General features: G+C 47.0%; 1 protein-coding gene across 2 annotated transcripts in view; it reads right to left on the bottom strand.

The window, feature by feature from the left end:
• The window catches only part of LOC147443783 (uncharacterized), a 153,738-nt gene extending 131,305 nt beyond the window's left edge, over positions 1-22,433 (bottom strand). The window contains exon 1 of one of the 2 annotated variants that reach the window (XM_086526569.1): positions 22,094-22,433. In XM_086526569.1, the coding sequence (XP_086382695.1) occupies positions 22,094-22,262 (169 nt within the window). In that variant the 5' untranslated portion in view covers positions 22,263-22,433. The remainder of the gene's footprint in view (positions 1-22,093) is intronic. The other variant, XM_086526570.1, reaches the window with a different exon arrangement.
• Positions 22,434-23,412: the final 979 nt, after the last annotated feature.

Below are 23,412 nucleotides of genomic sequence, written 5' to 3'. Positions count from 1 at the left end.
ATGCCCCTCTAGTGGGCTTTTCAATTGACCAATGTCCAGTAGCGTGGGTTCATGCGCGATTGCCGAGGCAAGAGCCTCTTGCACAAGTACTGGATTAGCTAGCAACTAATCCCCCGCAGGTACAGGTGATTCGGAGAGGTTTTACGTGCGAAATCTCGTCTGATTCAAAAGGCAAGTAGCCCTACAAGTGCGGGAGCTCAAGGACTTGCTATGGATGCGACCGGCACGCAAAACGGAGCCCAAAACAGTGAATTACAGCCTGCTGTGTATTTTTGCAGGTTTAGGGTTTTGGCCCTAAACGGACCCTAATACCCGCAGGACGTTCGGGGACGCGAGGAGACCGCTGTACAAGTGATCTGGCGCATTTTCAGGGCAGAAAACAGAGAATTCAGCGTGCTGCAGATTCTCGCCAGGTTTTGCAAAGTGTCCGTATGCGTTGGGAAAGTCATCCAATGCGTGGGAATACGAACTGTGAAGGGTCCTAGTACAATTATGCTGCCGAAATCAGGCCAGAACAGTTGAAATTCAGCCAAGATTGTGCGTGGCACCTTGTAGGGAACCACAACGTTTATTCCCTCTTTTAAAGAATAAAGAAATACCGAAAGGGGCGCCTATTTAGGGGCCAATCTGGTGTCGGTCTTCTCATACAGGTGCAATCTAGCAGCCTGTATCCCTTTCCCCTTTTGTTGTGTCTTGAAAGTACAGGTCAAGTGGGCGACAAATTAAATGGGTGAAAGCAAATAAGGTTTAAGTCTAAGGTCTACTACCCTTTTTGGATTAAACAGGCCGGATTCATGGTTTCGTCGCTGGGATTAAATCACTTTTTCCCATAGAAATGAGCCTTGGTCAGTTTGGGCTTGAAGACACAGGGGATCATAGACCAGACACAGGAAATTGCAATTATGGCTGACAGACCAGATGATGTGACTGAAGAGGTTTCCTCTTCGCAGGGTCAACAAACACATGCAGTGGGTGAGTCTTCAAGACCACCACAGATGGATGATGATATATTCAGGACCCAGTTGGCTACTGTTGTGGCTATGTTCACACAAGTAATGCAGAACCCGAGGTTTTTAGCCTTTTTGCAACCTCCTCTTCCGTCTCAGCAAGTTGGGTCACTGAATCATATTCAAAAGCCTGTTAAGGCTCAAGCACAGGTGATTCATACTGCAGAGTCAATGGAAACACCTGTACACTTGACGAAGAACATGCAGTCTCCACAACCTGTGCCTAAGGTGCAAGAACAGGTGGCTGAAATGCCAGTCTTTCAAGCTGTACCAGTTCAGCCAGCCACCTTTCAACAGCCTATAGCTGGTTCTAATGAGCAGGGAAGTAACCTACAGGCTATGCAACAAGTCTTCCCACCACCTTCAGTACACCCTAGCTATTTTGGAAGTGGATCGGTATTCCAGAGCATGGCTGGTCATGCACCTGGAAATCAGTTTTACACGCCAGGAACAGTGTTCGTGGGTGCTCATGGTGCCTATTGGAATCCCAGGGCTACTATGAAGGGAATGATCAAATCTGGGTGCCAAAATGTAAATTATGTTCTTACCTATCGCCTGACCCATGTGAGTGAAATCCTGTAACGATAAAGCCGATTGAAGATCATGGGAAGAGAAAGATCACAGAACACTATACACCGAATCCAGAGAAAGTTTGGGTACCCAAGCGAGAACGACTTGTTTTTTTCAGCTCAATTATAGAAAAAATAAATGAAGCTTCTTGCTCTTCATGTAGTTCATATACGAAAATAGAAGCTTTGACACAACCCCATGTATGGTGTCATGGGCATGCAACCAGGGTTTCAAAGCACTCAGGGCCAATTTGGGATGCCACAGGCAAATTTTGGTATGGCTGGAATTACAAATCAACAGCCAAATATGGCATTTCCAAGTCAACTTAATAGCGGTCAAGGAACACAGATGAACCCTAACAGTGTTCCCATGTTTCAGTCACTTCCATATGACAACTTAACGCCGTTGCAGAGGCCAACTCCGTACAAAGAAGGTGGCAAAGGTGTGACATTCACAACCTTTACAGGGTTTGATGACAGGAAGAAGGCTCTCTCATTCCTCTAGCAGTTTGACAAGGCCTATGTAGGGGGAAACTTTACAGAGGCTTCAAAGGTCCGCAAGGCAGCCACTTTCTTGATAGGGAATGTGGGACAATGGTGGACAACTTCATTGCTTCAAGGGCAAGCTCCGTCCACATGGATTTACTTCAAGCAGATTTTTGCAACAACATGGTTATCTGAAGACTTTGAAGCAGATGTCATGACAGAATGGCACCAGCTTAATGCTGCTACGTGCAAGAATCTGGATGACTATAATCAAAAGTTTTGGAAAGCTCTACTTCCAGTAACTTCCTATAGGTTTGTGCCATTGACAGAACAGATTGAAAAACACTGTTGTGGCCTACCCAAAGGATTGAGAAAGTACTGCACGAAGACCAAAGTCACTACTTTGACGCAGCTCATCGAGGTAGCAAACACTGGCAATGGTTTGCTCAAGGGAGAAGATTGTGAATTTAATACTGGCGTCAAGGAAGGATCAGCCAAGAAAAATTCAGCGAAGAAGTACGTTCCCAATGAGGTTCCTAAAGGGACTCAAGAGCCAGCCAACGCAGGGAAAGGCAAAGCTACGGCTAAATCAGAAAAGGGACCAGCAAAGAAATGGAAAAGACGTTTTCCTCGCAAGTCGGAAGAGCAAAAGAAGATCCTGAGGTCAAAGAACAAATGCTTTATTCGTGAGCAGCCTGGCCACATTGCTTACAATTGTCCTCAAAAGAAAAGGCCAGCTGATTCTGAAGACAAGGAGGACAGGAAACGAAAGAGCCCCATGGCTGGTCTAGTGTCAGATATGGTGGGCGACAAGCCAAATTCAGATGCAAGTGAGCTTTGCAGAGCATGGGGAAAGCTCAGGGATCAAACAGTGCTTATCTTCTTTGATCCAGGTGCCAAAGCCAACTTCATTTCCCCAGAATTGGCTTCAAATTGGGAATCAGACCTGAAGAGATGGGGTATACAGCAGAGGCAGGTTTGGCATGTCCTGGCCATACAGAGGCTGTGATACCCATCATCAGAAAGTTGTGCCTACATATCCAATCCTATGTAGATGTTGAAGAATTTTACATCATGCCACTGGACGGATGTGATGTGTTGCTAGGTATTCCTTGGTTGTTTCGTGTACAGGCAATCATGGATGCCTACAACAAAAAGATCACTGTACAGAGCAGGGGAAAGACTCACATTCTGGATGTAAAGCTTAAAGGGGAGTCTATTCCCACTATATCAGCTTCTGCTCTTACTTCTGTTAATGAAAAAGCATCTTTCTGCATACTTGGTTTTTGCACGTGAAGTGTCAGATTGTGATGAATCAAATTTATCTGTGTTAGATAAAGAAAGGTCAATGTTTTTACAACAGTATAGTGACTGTTTTTCCGATTCATTACCGTCTCAATTACCGCCAGAGAGACCCGAGGACCATGTGATAGATTTGGTGCCAGGCAGTAGCCCACCAAATAAGCCTCCATACAGGGTTAGTGCGGCTCAGCAGAAAGAGATAATGAGCCAAGTACAGGAGCTGTTAGAAAAGGGGCTGATTCAGCCCAGTTCATCTCCATTCTGTTCTCCAGTGTTGTTGGTGCAGAAAAAGGATGGCTCATGGCGTATGTGCATCGACTACCATGCACTGAACAAGAATACCATCAAGAATAGGTTCCCTATACCTAGAATTGATGATATTCTGGACAAATTAGAAGGAGCAGCTATGTTTAGCAGGATAGATCTAAAGAGTGGGTACCATCAGATCCGCATTAGATCAGAGGATGTGCACAAGACTGCTTTTAGAACAACGTTTGGCCTTTACGAATTTTTTGTGATGCCCTTTGGTCTCACAAATGCTCCTGCTACGTTCAATAGGATGATGGACAGAATTTTCCGTCGACACCAGCAGTTTGTTGGTACATTCTTTGATGACATGATAGTCTACTCAAAGAATGAAGAGGAGCATAGGCATCACTTGGCCATTGTGTTCAAAGAGCTACGCAGCCATAGGCTGCTCATCAATGCAAAGAAAAGTGATTTTTTTCTGGAAGAGATTCACTTTCTGGGACACATTGTCTCAAAGGATGGTGTCAGAATGGATCCTGCAAAAGTTGAAGCGATCAAGTCATGGCCAGATTTGAAGACAGTGCACGATTGCCGAAGCTTTTTTGAACTATGCTCCTATTACATAAGGTTTATCCGAAATTTCGTTGAGATTGCTTCACCTTTACATGCTCTTCAAAAGAAGGCAGTCACCTTCAGATGGACACAAAAAGAGATTTCAGCTTTTAATCTCTTAAAGAGAAGATGACTTCAGATCCAGTCATTGTGTTGCCAGATCTTAGGAAGTCATTTGTGGTCCAGTGCGACGCCTGCAGTAGTAGCATTGGTGCAGTGCTAATGCAAGATGGCAGGGTAGTAGCCTATGAGAGTAGAATCTTGCGAGGGCCAGAAAAGACTATGCAAGTCTATGAAAAAGAGTTGCAGGCCGTGATTCATGCGCTCTTAAGTTGGAAACACTACCTGCTAGGTGCAGATTTCGTTGTCCAAACGGATCATCAGACCTTGCGATACTTCTTGACACAGGCAAAGTTATCTGAGAAGCATATGCGATGGGCAAATATCTTGTCCATGTTCCATTTTCAGATTGTGCATGTGGAAGGCAAGAAGAACGTTGTGGCTGATGCCTTGTCAAGGAAGCCACAAATTTCAGCTGTGTCAATTCCTTATCATCATGAACTTGATGATATGAGGGAACAGTATGTAAATGATGAGGATTTTGCAAGGGTCTTCGAGCAGCTAATGGATGGACAACATCATGAACACTATCTTCTCAAAGATGGGTTCATGATGCATGGCAGATTGTGTGTCACAAAGCCATTGCGACGCAAAGTTATGGAAGAGAGTCATGTCCCACCGTATGCAAGGCATCGTGGTATCGATGCTACAGTTAAAGCGGTTGAGACATTCTTCTACTGGCCTACATTGAGAAGAGATGTGGATGCCTTTGTGCAAGAATGCCTAATATGCCACAAGGTCAAGTTTGACAGGCAAAAGGCACCAGGGTTATTGCAACCACTGCCTATTCCAGATAAACCATGGGAAAGTATTGCTATGGATTTTATATTTGATCTTCCAAGAACGCAGACAGGAAATGATGGTATTTGGACCATCATATGCAAATTCAGCAAGCAGGCTCATTTTATTCCTGTCACGAAGAAGATAAAGCCAAATCAGATGGCACGCTTGTTTATGAGCAATATTTTCAAGTATCATGGCATGCCACAGTCTATTGTTAGCGATCGTGATCCACACATGACAAGTTTGTTCTGGAGAGGCTTGTTTGAGAATATGGGCACAACGCTCAAATTCTCTTCGTCATCTCATCCTCAAATAGATGGGCAGTCAGAAGAGGCAAATTCTACTGTCCTAGATCTGCTGAAGTGCTACGTGTCAGAGCATAAAGGAAAGTGGGAGCAATATTTGCCATTGGTGGAGTATGCATACAATAATACAGTGCATTCATCAACTGGCAAGGCACCTTTTGAGATAGTTGAAGGTGGCAAGAAAGTTCCTCCCATACTGCATACAAAGGACAAGATATTTGAAGCAGATAAGTATGTTCAGGACATGGATGAAATGTACAAGAAGGTCAAAGTGGCCTTAGAAAAGACTCAAGCAAAGCAAAAGAAAGCAGCTGATCGTCACCGTCGTGAAGTGGTATTTTCACTTGGTGATTGGGTGCTTCTACGCTTTGAATAGGCAAGGTTAAAGAAGATGAAGGGCAAGGAAAGGCTGTTTCCAAAGCTCAACATGCGTTACTATGGGCCTTTTCAAGTATGCGACATAATCAATGATGTTGCATATAGGCTGAAATTGACTAAGAGTTGGAAGATTCACAATGCGTTTCATGTGAGTCTTCTCAGACCCTATGTGGGTGATGTGCCAGAGGATATGCCAACTGAAGATCAGCCGGAAGTCGAGGAACTTGACGAGATCTTGGTCCCGGAACAAATTTTGGCACATAAAGAAAGAAAAGTGAAAGGCAAGGTTGCTAGGCGTTACTTGGTGAAGTTCAGAAACTATCCACCAATGGATGCTAAGTGGATGGAAGAAGGTGAACTTGCAGAGTCACCAACTGTGTTATCACTTTACCTTGAAGCCTTCGATTTGCAACCTACTTTGACCCCTTAAGTTTCAAAGCTACATGGATTGTCAGTGTGACAATGGCTTCTGAAAGAAATGATGTACATGGTATTTAAAGTGAGCTCAAATCAAGTACATATTACATGAATGTTAGAGTTGTACACATTGTCAGTTTGGCAATTGCTCTTATGGAAAGTCCAAAAGTGCGGTTAGTGCTATAGAAGTGAGTATTTCTTGTCAGTTTGTCAAGGATACAGTAATTGCTTCTATTAAAGGGTACATGTGTAACTGCATTCTTAAACTGTCGGTTTAGGTATGCTCGAAAGTGTTACTGGAACCAACGTGTACTAAAAGACAGTGGCAAAATGCATAGCTACCATTTTGTCATTGGAAAGTTAATGACTCAAAGCAATGGCAGAGTGCGAAGCTACCACTATGTCATTGCCACAGGGTTCACACGCAGGCAATACATGTGTCGACGAGGTGTTCAATACACCAGGGTTGACAATGAACATGTATGTGTCGTACATGTGTCGACACGTGTTGAATACACCAGTGTTGACTGTGAGCATGTACGACATAGATGCAAACGAGGACGTTTGAGATTTCAAGAGGGGGGTATGTCACCAGCGTGTGACTACTATCTATCCTTTTTGTTGATTTCTTTCTTACTATTTATTCATTTTCACTTTTTGGAAACAACCCTCTGGAAATCTAACTGCCCTGTATTGCATAGCTAGCGTGGAACTGTTCAGAGGGAGTCCAGGCCTTAGGGCAAGAGAGCACTAAGGTTGGACAAGGACTATGGTTAGCCAAAGTGGGGTCATTGACTAGCCAAAGTGGAATCCTTTGCTACAGAGGCTACATTTCAGTTATGGGTGTGGCTGCAGTGTACAAAGAGGGTCAAATGACCTAGAAAGATACAATGGCAACATCTCCTAAAATTTAGGGAACTGCTATTTTGGGACCTGAAAATGTGTTCGCGTCATTATCTCCGGAATGACAAGGGGAACATTTTATTACTCTACCGTGAAGTCAACTGGGCAACCGATCGGGAGATTTTTAGGCGGCAACCCCGAAACGGGAAATAGCCTGTAAATGTGCCAAGTGGCACATTTCTGTGCACTTTCCTCATGCAAAAAATGGGCGTTGATTTTTAAGCTGGGAGAAGGCCTCTTTTGCATCGGTCACAGGTTAAGAGCTATGGAGTGCTTCCTTTCCCTCTTATGTACAGTGCGGTGCCAGGAGTGATGCCCTGCACGCTACGCACTGCCCTCTCTCTCCCCTATGGCAGTATGTTATGCCCCTCTTGTGGGCTTTTCAATTGACCAATGTACAGTTGTGTGGGTTCATGCGCGATTGCCAACGCAAGAACCTCTTGCACAAGTACTGGATTAGCTAGCGGCTAATCCCCCGCAGGTACAGGTGATTCGGAGAGGTTTCACGTGCGAAATCTTGTCCGATTCAAAGGGCAAGTAGCCCTACAGGTGCGGGAGCTCAAGGACTTGCTACGGATGCGACCGGCACGCAAAACGGAGCCCAAAACAGTGAATTACAGCCTGCTGTGTATTTTTGCAGGTTTAGGGTTTTGGCCCTAAACGGACCCTAATACCCCCAAAACGTTTGGGGACGCGAGGGGACCACTGTACAAGTGATCTGGCGCAATTTCAGGGCAGAAAACAGAGAATTCAGCATGCTGCAGATCCTCGCCAGGTTTTGCAAAGTGTCCGTATGCGTTGGGAAAGTCATCCAATGCGTGGGAATACGGACTGTGAAGGGTCCTAGTACATTTATGCTGCCGAAATCAGGCCAGAACAGTTGAAATTCAGCCAAGATTGTGCGGGACAGCTTGTAGGAAACCACAGCGTTTATTCCCTCTTTTAAAGAATAAAGAAATACCGAAAGGGGCGCCTATTTAGGGGTCAATCTGGTGTCGGTCTTCTCATACAGGTGCAATCTAGCAGCCTGTATCCCTTTCCCCTTTTGTTGTGTCTTGAAAGTACAGGTAAAGTGGGCGACAAATTAAATGGGTGAAAAGCAAATAAGGTTTAAGTCTAAGGTCTACCGCCCTTTTTGGATTAAACAGGCCGGTTTCAGCATCCATTTCAAACAAAGTTCAAACAATACTTTCTCAAACAATGTTTAAAAGTATCTAACTAGAAAACAACTAAAGAGGTCATTCAGGGTTTTGTTCGAACAATCGAACTTTGAGGACAAGGGGCTTGCCCTTCTGCATCACGGTGATGGTTCGGTTTCGGACCTGGAGAGTTGCATCATTCTTGTCGTGCCAGGGCATGCCCAACTTCATAATGTGGAAATCGGCTTTTCCATGATAATCTTGTATAGTCACTGGAAGTGCACCAATGAGCGGTACCACTTTTTGAGTTTGCCCCGTGACTAGCTCAGCTTCAATTTCTCCACCCTCTGCATCATAATCAAAGTGCGTCTGCTTCAAGAATTCTGGATGGATGAAGTTCTCCATAGCTCCAGGGTCAAAGAAAATAAGGGCTTTCAAGTCGTTGACTTTTCCATAAGCTCTGCATAATTCATTAAAACTCTCGAGGTGTATCCCATAAATATCGGGTACTAGTCCAATAGCAGGTCTAGCCTTCTTGGTCGCAGGTGGCTGCAGGGATCTGTCTGTCGTGGGAGCAGAAGGTTGCACTGAGGACGTCGAGGCTCGCTCAGGACATGTATTGAACATATGCCCTGTTTGGAAACATTCGAAGCATCGGCCTTCTTGCAACAAGGCGTTGTGTCAAACAAGGCCGTTGAGGTTGATTTTCACAAGATTCTCGAGAATTTGTTCGTTGTTGCCGTGAGTTCTGGTTAGTGGCCGGAGATTCTTTTGTGGTAAACTCCAACTTTCCTTTCATGAGCTTGTAGCTGACCGCGGCATGGCCCATAAGCTCTTGCATGGTAGAGACTTGCTTGGAGAGACAATATTCCTGCAATGGTGATGGTAGTCCAATGGTGTAGCGCTCGCACTGGTCCTCCAAGAGAATGAACTTAAAGAAGGACACCGGAAGGTACGCGTCGAGAAACCTTTGGTTATAGTCGTCCATGGTTTCGGTGGCAAGCATTTTCAAGTTGCCCCACTGCCAAAACTGGACTTCAAACATCGAAGTCATGTAACTACGTGCAAAAACTGTCTTGAAAGCTTGCCAGGTCCTTGGAGCATGCGGTTGTGTCACAATTGAACTCCACCATTGCATAGCATTATCTTTAAGAAATCCCGTTGCTCGAGAAATCTTGGAATCTTCTGTATAGTTTCCCAAAGCATAGATGTTGTCGAATTGCTGTAGGAACTGCAATGCTTTCTTGCGATCTTTCACCCCGGAAAAAGTGAAAAATTTGACTGTCGTGCCACCATCTTTGAAATCTTTGGGTTGGTTAGGCGCATGTCCCGGGTACGGCTAATAAGGGTATCCATATGGGCTCCAAACATTGTAGCCTGGTGGCGGTCGTGGTGGAGGTGGGGGCAATGGCGGTGGCAAAGGCGATTGCACTGGATCAGGGTCAAATGGCTACACCATATTCTTGAAGACTCCCCCGATCGAAACAGATGGCTGAGAAGGTTGCCGGTTAGAAGCTCTCGTACTTTTCGGTGCCGGAGGAGGAGGTAACCACCTGGGGCATCAAAGGGGGTAACATGTAGTTCAAAAATTGTTGAAAACTTTGCAGCATCAGAAGATTCTGCTGAGGATGCCGCGAAAGAATGTCGTGAAGCTCGTTGAGCAGAAACTGCAAATATTTTGCTGAATCCATGAATTCCAAGTATTGGGTTCTTAATTGGCTTATGCTCTGAAAGACACTGCGATGAAGACGGGAGCGCGCCCGATGCGCGATGAAGTAAGGGTGGGAGTGGCTAATAAGTCCAGGTTGGAGGGCGAAGATACCTCATATCAAATTCCAAAAGCTCTGTCTGCTCTTTTGTAGGACCAGTATGCTTTCAGAAAAGCACACGCCTGATGCTCTGATACCACTGTCACAAGACGGGCACCACGTGCCAATAGAAAAGAACAGACTGAACAACTTTAAGCACTTCAAATAACAACTGAACTGAGAGAGAGAGAGAGAGAGAGAGAGACAACACGCGACACGGAGTGGCGGAATTCCACCCCAGACAGTATTGGCCCCAAACCTTGGTGCCCCTTTCGGTATTTCTTTATATTGCATCAACACAGTACAAGCCGGTACTCCAGACTCTGCACCTTCTCCAAGAAGCATGCCAGAGAATGAGCCCTAACCTCATATTTAAAGGCCCTTGGCCTAAAAAGCAATTACTGTGAAAAGCCTTCAAACTTAAAAGCATCTGGTCCAAAAGCAAAGCCAAAAAGCTGCCAACGTAAATCACGGAAATTCGTACAACTGCCATGTCATCATCCAGCGCAAAACGTGGATTTCTGCCTGCTGCCGTTAGGGTCAGGGTTGGTTTCAGTAGTTTTAGGGTTAGAGATTCCAGAATTAGGGTTTGCAGGTTTTAGGGTTAGGGTTTTCAGAATTAGGGATTCAATAGTTAGGGTTTTTGGCAAAAATTAGGGTTTAGGCCCCTCGGTCACATCTGTAAGTTGACTCCATTCTTTAGGCTTTGACACGTCAGCAGTTTGTTACATAACAGCCAGCGTTTTTCAGCATTGGTGCTTAGCGTTTTCAGCCAGGAATGTCAGCAAGAAAGAACCTCTGCAGTTAGCGATTCCAAGCTCTTGCAGTTAGCGTTTTTCAGCATTGCTGTCTAGCGTTTTTCCCTCAGCCATACCAGCGTTTTTCAGCCTTGTACCTTGGCGATTTCAGTAGGGTAATTCAGCCAACAAAGGGACAGCCTATTCAGCGTTTGCATCAGCCAGCAAGTGGCGTTTCCTACAACAATATTTCAACCAGCATCCTAGCGTTTTCCACCAGCATGTCAGCACCTGCATCATGACGTTTTGGAACCCATGGACCAGCGTTTTGACAAGGACAACATCAGCGTTTTAGGGCAGCAAATTCAGCAGATAGAAGAGCAGCAGATCCAGCAATTCCAAGCAAGAAAGAACAGTACGACAAGAACCAGTTCAAGCATTCAGTTTTCAGCCATAGTCTTGTCCTCGTCGTCCACACCGTCGACCTCGACATAGCCATTAGATTTGCATCAGCATCTTGTACCACATTGTGCAATCAATAGTAGACCGCTCTCGCCATAGAGAGTGGGGCCCTTGGAGGAGGGTTTTACAACGTCTCTGGTGTCGTATTCTCTTCTCTCTCTATCTCTCAGTCTCATGCACTTCCATTCACAGTGTCCATTCACTTTGTTTGTGTCCATTGCACTCTCTTACTAAAGGAACGCAAGGCTCTCCCTTCCGTAAATAAAAGGAACCCTGGAGCACAGTTCGGAGCACTCATCTTGAGCAAAGTTCAACATTCACTTCCGTTGCACCTTACAGTGGATGAGGTTTCTGACTATATTAGGAGGGATGGTGATAGAGGAGAACAGCTGGCAGGGACATGGAACCCACTATTGTTATATGCTGATGATATTGTGTTGATTTTTGATTCCCCACAGCACATGCAGTGTCACTTAGATGCTTTGTACACATCTGCTCATGATAGTGGATTGTCTATTAACCTGGGGAAAACCAAGGTTAAGGTGTGAAACACCACACCATAGTGGGTATGCCCCAGTTTCTGGGCGCGTCGGGGAGGGGGCCCGGCGGGGATTTATACCCGCACGCGGCGAAGGGGACTTCTGTCTTCAAGGGGCCCGGCGGGGATTTATACCCGCGCGCGGCCGAGGGACAAGGTGTTGCTTAAAGGGGTCCTGGCGCGGACGGCACCGGCTCAGGAGGGCCCGGCTCGGACGGGACCGGCTCGGGTCAAGTTGCCTTCTCGGGGACCCGGCTCGGACGGGACCGGCTCGGGCGTGGTTGCGTTCCATGGGTCGACGGCCGTTTGCGTTTCGCGGGTCTTCGCGGGTCTTGCGTTTCGGGTCCCTAGCCCCACGTAGCCTCAGGCTCCGCCGCACCGCCGACGGGTCATAGCGTGCCCCGGGGAACCTTGCGTGGAGTCCCCACGGTGCGCGAGTGCGTGGAGTGAGGCTACAGTGTCTAGGTGGGGGGTCCCCTCCCGTGGCCGGTCTTCGGGAGGCTCATACCCCTTATATACACCCCCGTTTGAAGAGAGTTCGACGACCGCGTCGAACGTGGGAAAAGAGTGCTCGGCTATGCATGAGGCCGTGGGGACAAAGGGGTGCATATAAGTGCAAGTGATCAAAACTGTTCCCAAATGCAAGTAAGTAGGCATGCTTTGTTTTTGTCATTTTTGAAGATGAGTGTGTGTGTATTTTTGGGGTTTTGGCAGAAGGCTGAAAAAGTATGCTTTGAACACCCAAGTAGAATTCCCCGTACTTGAGCGTTCCCCGAATAGGTAACCCAGTGTGCGCGGAGCCACCTGCTGCGTTGGTCCGCGCGGAGGCTTCTTGAAAGCCGAATCTGAAATAGCGTTCCGTCGCAATGCAGCACTTGCGAGTTGGTCCCTGTTTGGACGTCGTTTGGATCTTCAGCTCAGCATGGGCCACAAAACGTGGCCGGGGCGCGACGAACACCGTTAGCTTGGTTCGTCGCGTTTTTGGTGATTCTCTGTTTTTGTCATAAAGAGCCCTGTCTGGCTCGCATCTGCCTTTTCTTCATTTAGGGAGCCCTGTCTGGCTCACATCTTTGCTTTTTGTGTTTGGAGGTGCCCGGCTCAGATCGGGGCCGGCGCGGGTCACGGGTGACGGCCCGTTGTTTGGACGCGTCACGAAGAGCCCTGTCTGGCTCGCATCGTTCCTTTTCCTCATGGAGGTGCCCGGCTCAGATCGGGGCCGGCGCAGGTCACGGGTGACGGCCCGGTGTTCAGGGAACGCGTCACGGGACGGAGGGCGTGTGGTTGCTTTCTGGAGCTCTCTTCACCAGGATTTTGACGACCCGGGTCATTGCGGTTGGAGTCGTCGTGAGGATCGTGCGCGTCGGGCACGTCGGTCTTCGGCTCGTCTTCCAGGAGCTCGTTTCTGGAGCTCTCAGCACCCGCATTTACATATGGCCAAGAGACAGTGGAGCATGCAGATGCATACACCTATCTTGGAGTAGTCTTCAGTTGGACCGGTGTTTTCTTTGAGAGAAGTAGAGACTAGACTGACGAGAGCCTATGCAACCTTGGGAGGTTTGGAGAAGAAGTGTTCGCAAGTTCAATTTCAAGAACCTCGAACAAAGCTCTGGCTTTGTGACACTCTAGTGGCTTCAATATGCTTTACGGAGTTCAGATTTGGGGACCCTCAGTGAATCATCCGAAAGATCATAGAGACTAAAGGCCTCTCCATACATCTCCATCCATCAATGCTACTAGATTTTCCATGATGGTCCCTCAGTGCCACATGAGATTATTCAAACCGAGCTAGTTGTCCCCCCCTCTCCTAGTCGAGGCACTAACTAGATCAGTATCCTTCATGCACAGTTTATGGGACCTCCCCCGACACATATATGCTCGGCTAGCCCTTGAGTCATCCCGACAGCTAGCGCTGTAGGGGGATACAGCATGCCGGTATGGGCAGATGACATCACGGTTTGAGTCACGTGGTTTCAGCATGGATAGACTGCCTCCGTTCCAATACTCCTTGGATGCACCCTCCCTATCTCTCACATGGACAGAGATCACTAGACTCATATGTCAGAATCTGATTCAGCTAGATTCCAGAAGCACATGGATGCAGCCGACACAGGAGTTGGGCACGAAGATGGCTTTCTATGGAAAGCATCTTCTCCAACACACAAAGGATGGACATCTGATTAGACCGGCCTATATGGACACTCATTTATCCCATGGGATACGATGTGCTATTGGTCAGATGCCCACATCATCGCATCAGTTGGAGATTGAGACTGCCAAATTTAGGAGAGTACCAACAGAGACCAGCATCTGATTAGACCGGCCTATATGGACACTCATTTATCCCATGGGATACGATGTGCTATTGGTCAGATGCCCACATCATCGCATCAGTTGGAGATTGAGATTGCCAAATTTAGGAGAGTACCAACAGAGACCAGGATTTGCTAGTTATGTCATATAGAGCTAAAGACAGAGTTACATCACATATGTCATTGTCCGGTATACTATGAGATACGAGACCACTTTCATTGTCTATTCAAAGAGGGCTTTGGACCAGTGGCCAGAGTCATGCGATGTCAAGATCATAGATGCCTCGGGTTGTTTTGCTAGAGTTACGCAAACACAGGGGAGTCTCTTGAGGAGATCAAGCAGTGGGAGACATTCACAGAGGGAGATCACTTACTTCCTTAGAGCAAAGGCTCGGCAGTCAGATGAGCAAGCTTCACAACAGACTTCAGAGCCCATCTACACAAGAGGTATATTAGTTGACAGAGCCGTTGAGCTCAGGAGAGCTAGACGCCCACGTCTATGAGGGCCACCACGACATCGATAGAGGCTCCACCAGAGGATCAGAACTATTCTTAGCACGACATGGGAGATGTCGAGTACGACTGTTTACAAAGGTGGACATTGACGATGCTCTTCAGCGACCGATGCAATACTTTCTCGGATAGCACCCAATGCCAGGCATCCTCGAGCATTGATGATGATGATGATGATGATTTAAGTTTTTCACTTTACTTCATTTGTTATTTTGTACCCAGACATTGTATTAGATCCACCAAGATTGTATCAATTTGGTCTCATAGGTCATTTTGGCCTTTTGAAGACGTTTAATATAACATTTCATTTCATTTCATCTCTCCCCCCATGGAGGTGTGATCCCAAAACTGTAGCCATAAATATATAGGAAATGCACATGGTATCTCTATCAACGATGGCACTGTAGAATCCCTAATGAGTTCAAGAGATAAAGGTGGTATCTTTGCAGTACAGGATGAATCCTGTAGAGGTGGATCCTGTGGTGGATCCCTGCATCTGCAAACCTATCTAACTGGAGGCACCTCTACCGCCTTATTCTCCTCTTCTTTGCTTCTCTCCTCCTAGCTCTCTCAATCTCAGTCCTCCTAGATCCAGATGATACCTCCTGTCCCTCCTTCCTCACTGTCTGATGTCTCACGCTCTATCATCCTAGAGCTCTCATATGTCCTGCTCTACCACAGACAAAACAAAGTCCTAGTAACCCAATAAAAAAACTCTCTGCTATATATCACCTCCATGTATGGTGAGGAGAGAGATGAACCAAGGCGCATTCTTCACGAGAGAGGGGTGAAGAATCAATCCAAGGGTGGGGGTGTAAAGTTGTAAACACCATCAGATGGCGCTCCACTCTAACTCAAAGCAAAACCCAAGCTACTACCAATCTCCGTAATGTGCCGCTGAAACTCTGGGAGTAATCCTAGAAATCTGATTGTACTTGCTAGACCTTCGCCAAGGCTAGCTAGATCCATCCCTTGCCTCCATCTATACAAATAACAATAAGATCTACTGAAGTTGCGGGAACTGTGTAGCGCGGATAGTGTGTTGTGCTCTCTATAGTGGGTGCTCCTCAGTGCAATGTGCGTGACAATCTCACTCAAAACAGATTGAAAGCAAAGGAACAAATAGACAACAACTAAGCTCACAGAGACACAGCAGCAGACCACAACATATGACTTGACTATCTCAAAGAACTTATACAGACTCTAGTGTGGCAGCACACTGAGCTCCAACCCAGGACTCACAGGTACAATGGGGTGTCGAGGCTCAGATATGCAAGGATAGTGAAGCAGTCTGTGTGTATAGACCCGATACTCCTAACGACGACGCTAGACCATAGAGCTAGAAGATGATGATCCTAACCCAACAGCTACTACTCACATGTACCACCATAAAGAGCCACCGACGGCTCATAAATGTCAGCCATCTAAGTCTATCTCCAGACTGAGTGCAGGTGGTGACCTGGCCACGATGTCCACTAGACCAATCCGTATCTCTGTTGCCACGTGTCACTGCCCAACCCAGAGAGTCCGTCCAGTGTGCACCAGCCTAGACCAATTGTACTAATTGTGTGTCCTATGAAAGTGACATTGTAGCCTGCTTCTACAGGTTGCCCGCCACAAGACTGCCCACCGTCTCGGTGAGAGGAATACTGAAAAAACTGTGAAAGAAAACCACTAGGTACTGCATCCGTACATCTTTCCTGAAGCAAGTGCTAGGCCCATGAGCTTACATACCTCAAAAGTGGAGTTAAAAACACTACACGGCTTGCAATCGCCTTAAGCCTTTAAATAGGCAGGAACCCAGTATGTATGATTGCATAGTTCAAGAATCCCAATTGGCACAAGAGAATGAGGCTCTACCGCAAAGAGATAAGCTTAGTTTAATTCCAGCACATCTTTATCCTCCATAACCATAGTGAGAGGAAAATGACATGGTCCATGCTTGCAGTTGCAGATGAACCTTGCCACACTTTTTGCAACAGAACTCTTCTCGAAAAGAGGGATGACCATAAGCCCGAGTAACACCGCAAATAGGGTTAAGCTCTATCATGATGGCATAACAAAAAGCCTTCACAGCAACAGGATGGCCACCAGGTGAATGCTTGAGAGCCACATGCTAATTGGCTGAAATGTGGGGTGGGGGAAAAATTGGCTTGAGGCTGAGAGGAAGGGGAGGGCTAGATAGGGGCGAGGGGGGAGGGGAACTAGATAGGGGCGAGGGGGAAAGCGTAGGGGCGAGGGAGAGATTGGGTGGGTAGGGGCGAGGGGTCTAGATAGGGGCGAGTGGTGGAAGGGGGTGGGTAGGGGCGAGGGCAAGGGAGGGGGTGGGTAGGGGCGAGGGGTGAGTAGGGAGTAGGGGCGAGGGGTGGGTAGGGGGTGTGAGGGGCGAGGGCAAGGAATTAGGGGCGAGGGGAAGGGAGGGGGTGGGTAGGGCCGAGGGGTGAGTAGGGGGTGAGAGGCGAGGGGTGGGTAGGGGGTGAGAGGGGCGAGGGGGAAGTGGGTAGGGGCGAGGGGTGGGTAGGAGGTGTGAGGAGCGAGGGGGTAGTGGGTAGGGGCGAGAGCAAGGGACTAGGGGCGAGGGTGAGTGGACATGGGGACTAGGGGCGAGGGGAAAAAGGGTAGGGGGACGAGGGGGTGTGAGGGGGAGGGTAGGGTGTAGAGGATAGGGGGTAGATGGAGCCTAGAGGGTGTGAGGGGATGGCATATAGCAGATATCAATCTCCAATGCAAAGTATGGCCGAAAGAGTTCGTATTCCATTGCAGACGAATTCCATGGTCCACTGGCTGAAAGTTGAGATGCTACAGAGCGCGGCAGTTGATGGAGAGCATGAGGAGGTACCATGAGCAAGACAACTATCATGAGCAGGGAATTCATAAAACTTGAAAGCAACATGCTTTTGGTTGTATCCCGTCTTGAGGAAGCTAGACACAGAGGAGAGCTTTGTTCTGGTCGGGGAAGCATGCACATAGGCTGATGATGAAGGGGGGTGAACTCCTGTAGAGGGGATTTTTTTCCGCTTCTATGATTCTTCATAGGCTCACCAAATTCAAAGGCTTCCACCAAGGGCGCATCAGGAGTATTCTTTGTGACCTGCAACCTTTGAGCTGGCTCAGGTGGCTCATTAGGTTTAGTTGTGGAAACATTGGAAGAGGGTGTAACTTCAGGCCAAGAGTGAAAAGAGACTCCATAACAAGGCATAGATTTGGTAGCATCCAACCACTCCAACAAATCTTCGTCTAACCCTTCAGGTGTAGTAGGCTGTTCTTGTTCAAGGTTGGTTTCCATTGACAAAGAAACTTGTTGCACCACAGGATCCCTCCTTCTAAGAGAATGGGTTGCATCGGGTAGCCACAAGTATGTATCCACATTGCATCGTTTCCCCAATCATGAAGTGCTTTAGTGTGTCGCAGCTATGGTCTTCCAATGAGCAAAGGAAATCCGCCCTCAACCTAGGGAAGACGAACCACAACAAAATCCAAGTTAAAAGTAAAGTCTTGTACCTGCAGAGGCACATTGTCCACTAGGCCCACTGGGTAGACTGTCCGTTGGTCGGCCAATGTAACTGTGAAGGGAGCAGGGCGAGTAGGCTGTAGACCTAGAGCTAACATAGTGAACTCGGACATCAGGTTGATGCCAGATCCACCATCCACTATCACTCCCGAGAATTGCCGACCCAAAACGAACGTTGTCAAGCGAGGGCTTCTATAATCGGTGAGTGGAGCAGCGGGATTGGATATCATATAGGACTCTGACGGTCGCACTCGGAGGTGCCTGCCACTAGGACCTGCTCCAGGGTAAAGTGAATGATAACTGCAAGGGTGTGACTTCTGAAACTCGCATCTAGCCGCAACATGTCATAGAGGGACACTTGTTGGAAAGTGTTCTTCAAGACTGTCTCTGTTGTAAGCTTTTCTTGTTCTACCAGTGGTTTCTCTGGTACCTTGATCTTCTGTAGATCTGAAACTGCTTCCAAGAAAGCTTCATCAATATCGGAGAGCAAAGATTTGGATTCCTTCATGGCACTAGGGGATGGCTTGTTAACAGCTGAAGGCAGGGTATCCACTGGTGTGAGAAAGTGTGGGGGAGTTGAACTTGCTGGAATGCTAAGACCGAGAGCGGCTCTCTGAGCCCGGGTGAGGACGACCAACTGCGGCGGCTTATTTTGAGGGGTAACCACGTGGGTAGAAGGGGGCGGCTGAGAAACGGTGCTAACTGCTATCAAATTGAGCTTGGGAAAGGCAAACTCATTCTAGCTTTGACTTGGGTTCGAAGCCGTGGATGCACGAATTTTAGGGTAATCCTTATTGTAGTGATCCTTCGTTTGGGGGCAATGACGGCAGGGAGGGGACCCTTCGGGCAGAGGGCATTTGCTTTGGTAATGACCATATTCCTCGCATCTGTAGCACAAAATGGCCAATTCAATGGGCAAGTCGAAGGGCGAGGTGGTCCTTGCTCCCGGTGCATGGAGTTGGAGGTGGAGCCATAGAAGTTTTGAGGTGATGAGGGAGCATGGGTATGATAAAAGCTCTGAGACGGAAAAGTACTTTGCATACCTTGCATAGGAGGTGTTGTCAGCAGAGGTGGCATCGGGTTTTGATGGCCATAGGGTGACACCATGTTGGATGCAGGTGCTAGCCCTTGTTGGAGAGAAGGACCTAGACTTTGTTGTATTTGCCGTAATCCCTTGATATAGTAGCAATCCTTGTCTTCATGCCCAGTCTTCTCGCAGAAGTGGCAATAAGCCCGAAGGGGACAGTCCTGTGGAGGATGTCCTCGAGAGCGACACGAGCTGCACCATACCATAGCCTTAGTCTCCTGCTCAGACTGAAGCTCTTCTAGTTCTCTCTTGATTTGATCCAAAGCCTCAAGATGTGGTGATTTCTCCTGGCGAAGAGAGATTGATTTCTCCTCTTGAAGAGCGCGTTGTAGTTTTAGGGCTTCAAGTTCTCTACGTAAAGAAGTCAATGGATCAGCAGGACTTCCCGAAAACACAGAGGGGGTCTCTATGTGAGGGGAGTTGTTGAACAGCTTCCTAGTCCCCCTCTATCCTAGTGCGATGAACTCCTCCAGAGTGGCGTCGGGTCGGAGACTCGGGGAGTTTTTGCTAAGAAGTTTTGGGAAGCGCCTTCTCCACCCACTTCTTAACCATACATTCACCAGGTTGCTGGGGAAGCTTGGCAACCAGAGACTTGGTTTTAGTCATAAGCTCTGCAAAAGTCTCCTCTGGCTGAAGCACCATGTTGGCCAACTCATCCAAAACCTTCTCTTGGTAGTCACCTCGCCTGAATGCTGTACAGAATTGTTGTCTTAAGGTTGCCCAAGTTGCAAAATGGTTCTCTGCAAACTGGCTGTACCATTTGTTTGCTAAGCCATCCAAGGTAGATAGAAAGAGTACCAAATAAGCATCTTCTCTGTTAAGACCACAACCCCTATAGAGATATATAAACCTCCTTGCATGGTCGTCAGCATCTTCTGAAGAGAGTCCTTTGAAGGTAGGGAACTTGATGTTTACCTTGGCCAAAACACTAGCCAACGCCTCCATGGCCCCTTGCTCAGGAGCCCGTTGCTCAATAGCCTGTTGTAACAGAATAGGAGAGAGCTTTACTGGGGAAGGTGATCGGGAAGATATGAAACCGGATGGAGGAATGGGTGATGTCGTATGTGGAGGTATGGGTGATGAGGTTGATGGACTTCCACTAGGTACCAAGGGTCGTCTTTTGTTGTAGTACTTCAGAGGACTCAGTAGTGCGCTTTGACGCTCGACTGACCGACTTGTATGTGTCATGTAGCGACCACCAATCCAACCAAGTTTTGGGCAAGAAAACCTTTAACAGGCTGAAAACAGGTCTAGACTCTACTAGACCAGGCAAGTACTAGACCCAAGCTAGACCAGGGACGAGGAGGACTAGACCAGGGACGAGGGCTAGAGGAGACCGAACTAACAGACCACACAGTGCAAGGCAAGGTAGGCGAAGCTAGGCTAGCTTCACTGTTTGTATTCTCAACAGAGAGTGAGACTTCAGTTGAGGTCCCACCGTGATTGCCAAAATGAGAGCACCTGTAGCGCAGATAGTGTGTCGTGCTCTCTACAGTGGGTGCTCCTTAGTGCAATGTGCGTGACAATCTCACTCAAAACAGACTGAAAACAAAGGAACAAATAGACAACAAGTGAGCTCACAGAGACACAACAGCAGACCACAACATATGACTCGACTATCTCAAAGAACTTATACAGACTCTGGCGTGGCAGCACACTCAGCTCCAGCCAAGGACTCACAGGTACAATGGGGTGTCAAGGCTCAGATGTGTAGGGATGGTGAAGCAGTCTGTATGTATCAACTCGATACTCCTAACGACGACGCTGGACCATAGAGCTAGAAGATGATGATCCTGACCCAACAGCTACTACTCACATGTACCACCATAAAGAGCCACCAACAGCTCATAAATGTTAGCCATCTAAGCCTATCTCCAGACAGAGTGGAGGTGGTGACTTGGCCACGATGTCCACTAGACCAGTCTGTATCTCTGCTGCCACGTGTCACTGCCCAGCCTAGAGAGTCCGTCCAGTGTGAACCAACCTGGACCAACTGTAGTAACTACGTGTCCTATGAAAGTGACACTGTAGCCTGCTACACTTTGTGCCAATGCTAGACTAGCCTCATCCAGTGTATCAAACTAGATCATGTAGCAACCTCTCATCAACAGAGAAACGATCACAATCTTCAATGCGGCATTGCAAAACAAAGGCGTGACGACTACACTTAGTAGCAATGCACAGTTTTGTTCGTAACCAAATAAGCTTGACATTAAGGAGCTTATTAAATCTCTGCCTCGATGATGCAGCTCAGCTCATACCATTAGCACTCCTTTTGGTGGGAAAAAAGAGAGTTCCAAGATCTTTTGTGCCAAAAGGCTTCCTGCACCTTGGGAAAATGTTTTGACAGGCATCTAAAAAGAATTCTCATAAGTAACAGAGATGGACAGAGCAAACACAAAATGCATGCATATGAAACATTTGTCAATCTAGGACAAGATTCTTAGCCATGGTATGTAGTTTTACAATCTTCTCAACTGCTGCCAAAATCTATACAGTTATGAAATACCAAGGAGGCACAAAAAACATAATTCTTTCAAAATCAAGCAAAAAGTCAAGCTCTGGATTCATTTGAAGTTACAATTTACAGAGAGCAAAACGCTGGGCACTGATAGTGGAAAAAGAAAAAGCTCGGCACTAATGGATGAGCTAAGAAAAACACCAGAAGTCGCACACACAAATGCATCAGTTCCTCCTCATTTCTATCTTTAATAAAAAGCGACATTGAGTTTTCCAAAAGGAACATGTTATTCCAGTATCAGGAACAAAGCATTAGAAGAGGCAAATACATAACCCCAGAGACCTATGAACTCTAATGGAAAGCGATGAACTGCAGATGAGACAGAAGATGAACTCACAAGGGACGGTGGCAAGACAGAGGAGGAAAGGGTGGGTGTCGATTTCCGAGGAGAAATTGTCGTGGGTAAGGCGAATCCATGGCAGCTCTGAGGACTGAACAACACAGAAGAGTAGCAACCAGCATCCGAGTAGCGAGATGATCGAAGGTAACACAGACAAAGAGCTCATTGTGTGCTTGTCGTGAAGTTGTGCGCAGTGCAATCTACAATTCGAAAACACGCACTAATCATTGTAGGATAGCCTAAAGATTATTTACACGATGCCCTTTCGCTTCTTCCAATCGGAAACGTCAAAAACCATTTTCGGCGTGCCAAAACATGCGCTAGAGAAGAAAGAGAGTTGGGCATACATTCTTCTGTGTAGCTTGAAAAGGTCCCTCTCAAAGCTCATGAACATACGTACCAAAATTTACTATTCCGAGAGGAGTCTAACGGCTGTAGATTCAAGAGCTTGAAAGTAGTAATTCACCCCACATCTCTGAATCATTGTGTCTCTCATTTGGGTATGCAAAATTCGGGTATGCTCATGGAATTTTGCATCTTTGCATTCACACATACACACACACACACATATATATATACCTGCACGAATCTTAGATAAGCCTAAGAAAATTTACTATTCCAAGAGGAGTAAATGGCCGTTGCATCAAGAGCTTGGAAGTAGGAATTTGAAGCGCATCTCTTGAGTCATTGTCTCTCATTTCATGGAATTTTGCATCTTTGCATTCACAGACAGACCTACACGAATCCTAGATAAGCTCACATTCAAATTTAAAGGAAAGTGCAAGGTGCGGACTCATGGTAGTCAACCACAAGTCAATATAACCATCAGCTCCAACCCCATGCGTAGTATTGACTAGATACTATGACATTCCCACTAATGTCGTAATTGCCCAATAGTGGGTGTAGAGCTAGGTACTAATATATGTGCCCCCCCCCCAACCCCACACAAAAGCATACATCAAGACAAAGATCAATGTACTGAGTCTCAATCATAAATCTAGAGAAGCAGAGCCTGCATCATTTTTCACGGTGCTTCACGACATTCACTGATGCTACAAGCCACCTATGTGGCTTGTCCCCACTCCCATATTGTGATTTAGATGTCATATCTTTCACTTCTACCCTCTTTTTTTTAGAGTGTACCCTCTTGGTAGGATAAATGTAGCCCATTGGGCAACTTTAGAAACAAATGTGAGGATCCTTTTTGTGCAAAAAAGAACTATATATCAGAACATGTACCCCAAACCACTAAGTTTCTGCCATGGCTCCAAAATGCAAGGTGGACCCAACTATAATGAAGCCTTAGAACTGAAGGA

The sequence above is a fragment of the Adiantum capillus-veneris genome, chromosome 13, assembly GCF_014529385.1.
Source record: "Adiantum capillus-veneris isolate H3 chromosome 13, ASM1452938v2, whole genome shotgun sequence".
Lineage (NCBI taxonomy): Eukaryota > Viridiplantae > Streptophyta > Polypodiopsida > Polypodiales > Pteridaceae > Adiantum > Adiantum capillus-veneris.
This window is presented reverse-complemented; position numbering and strand designations above follow the sequence as displayed.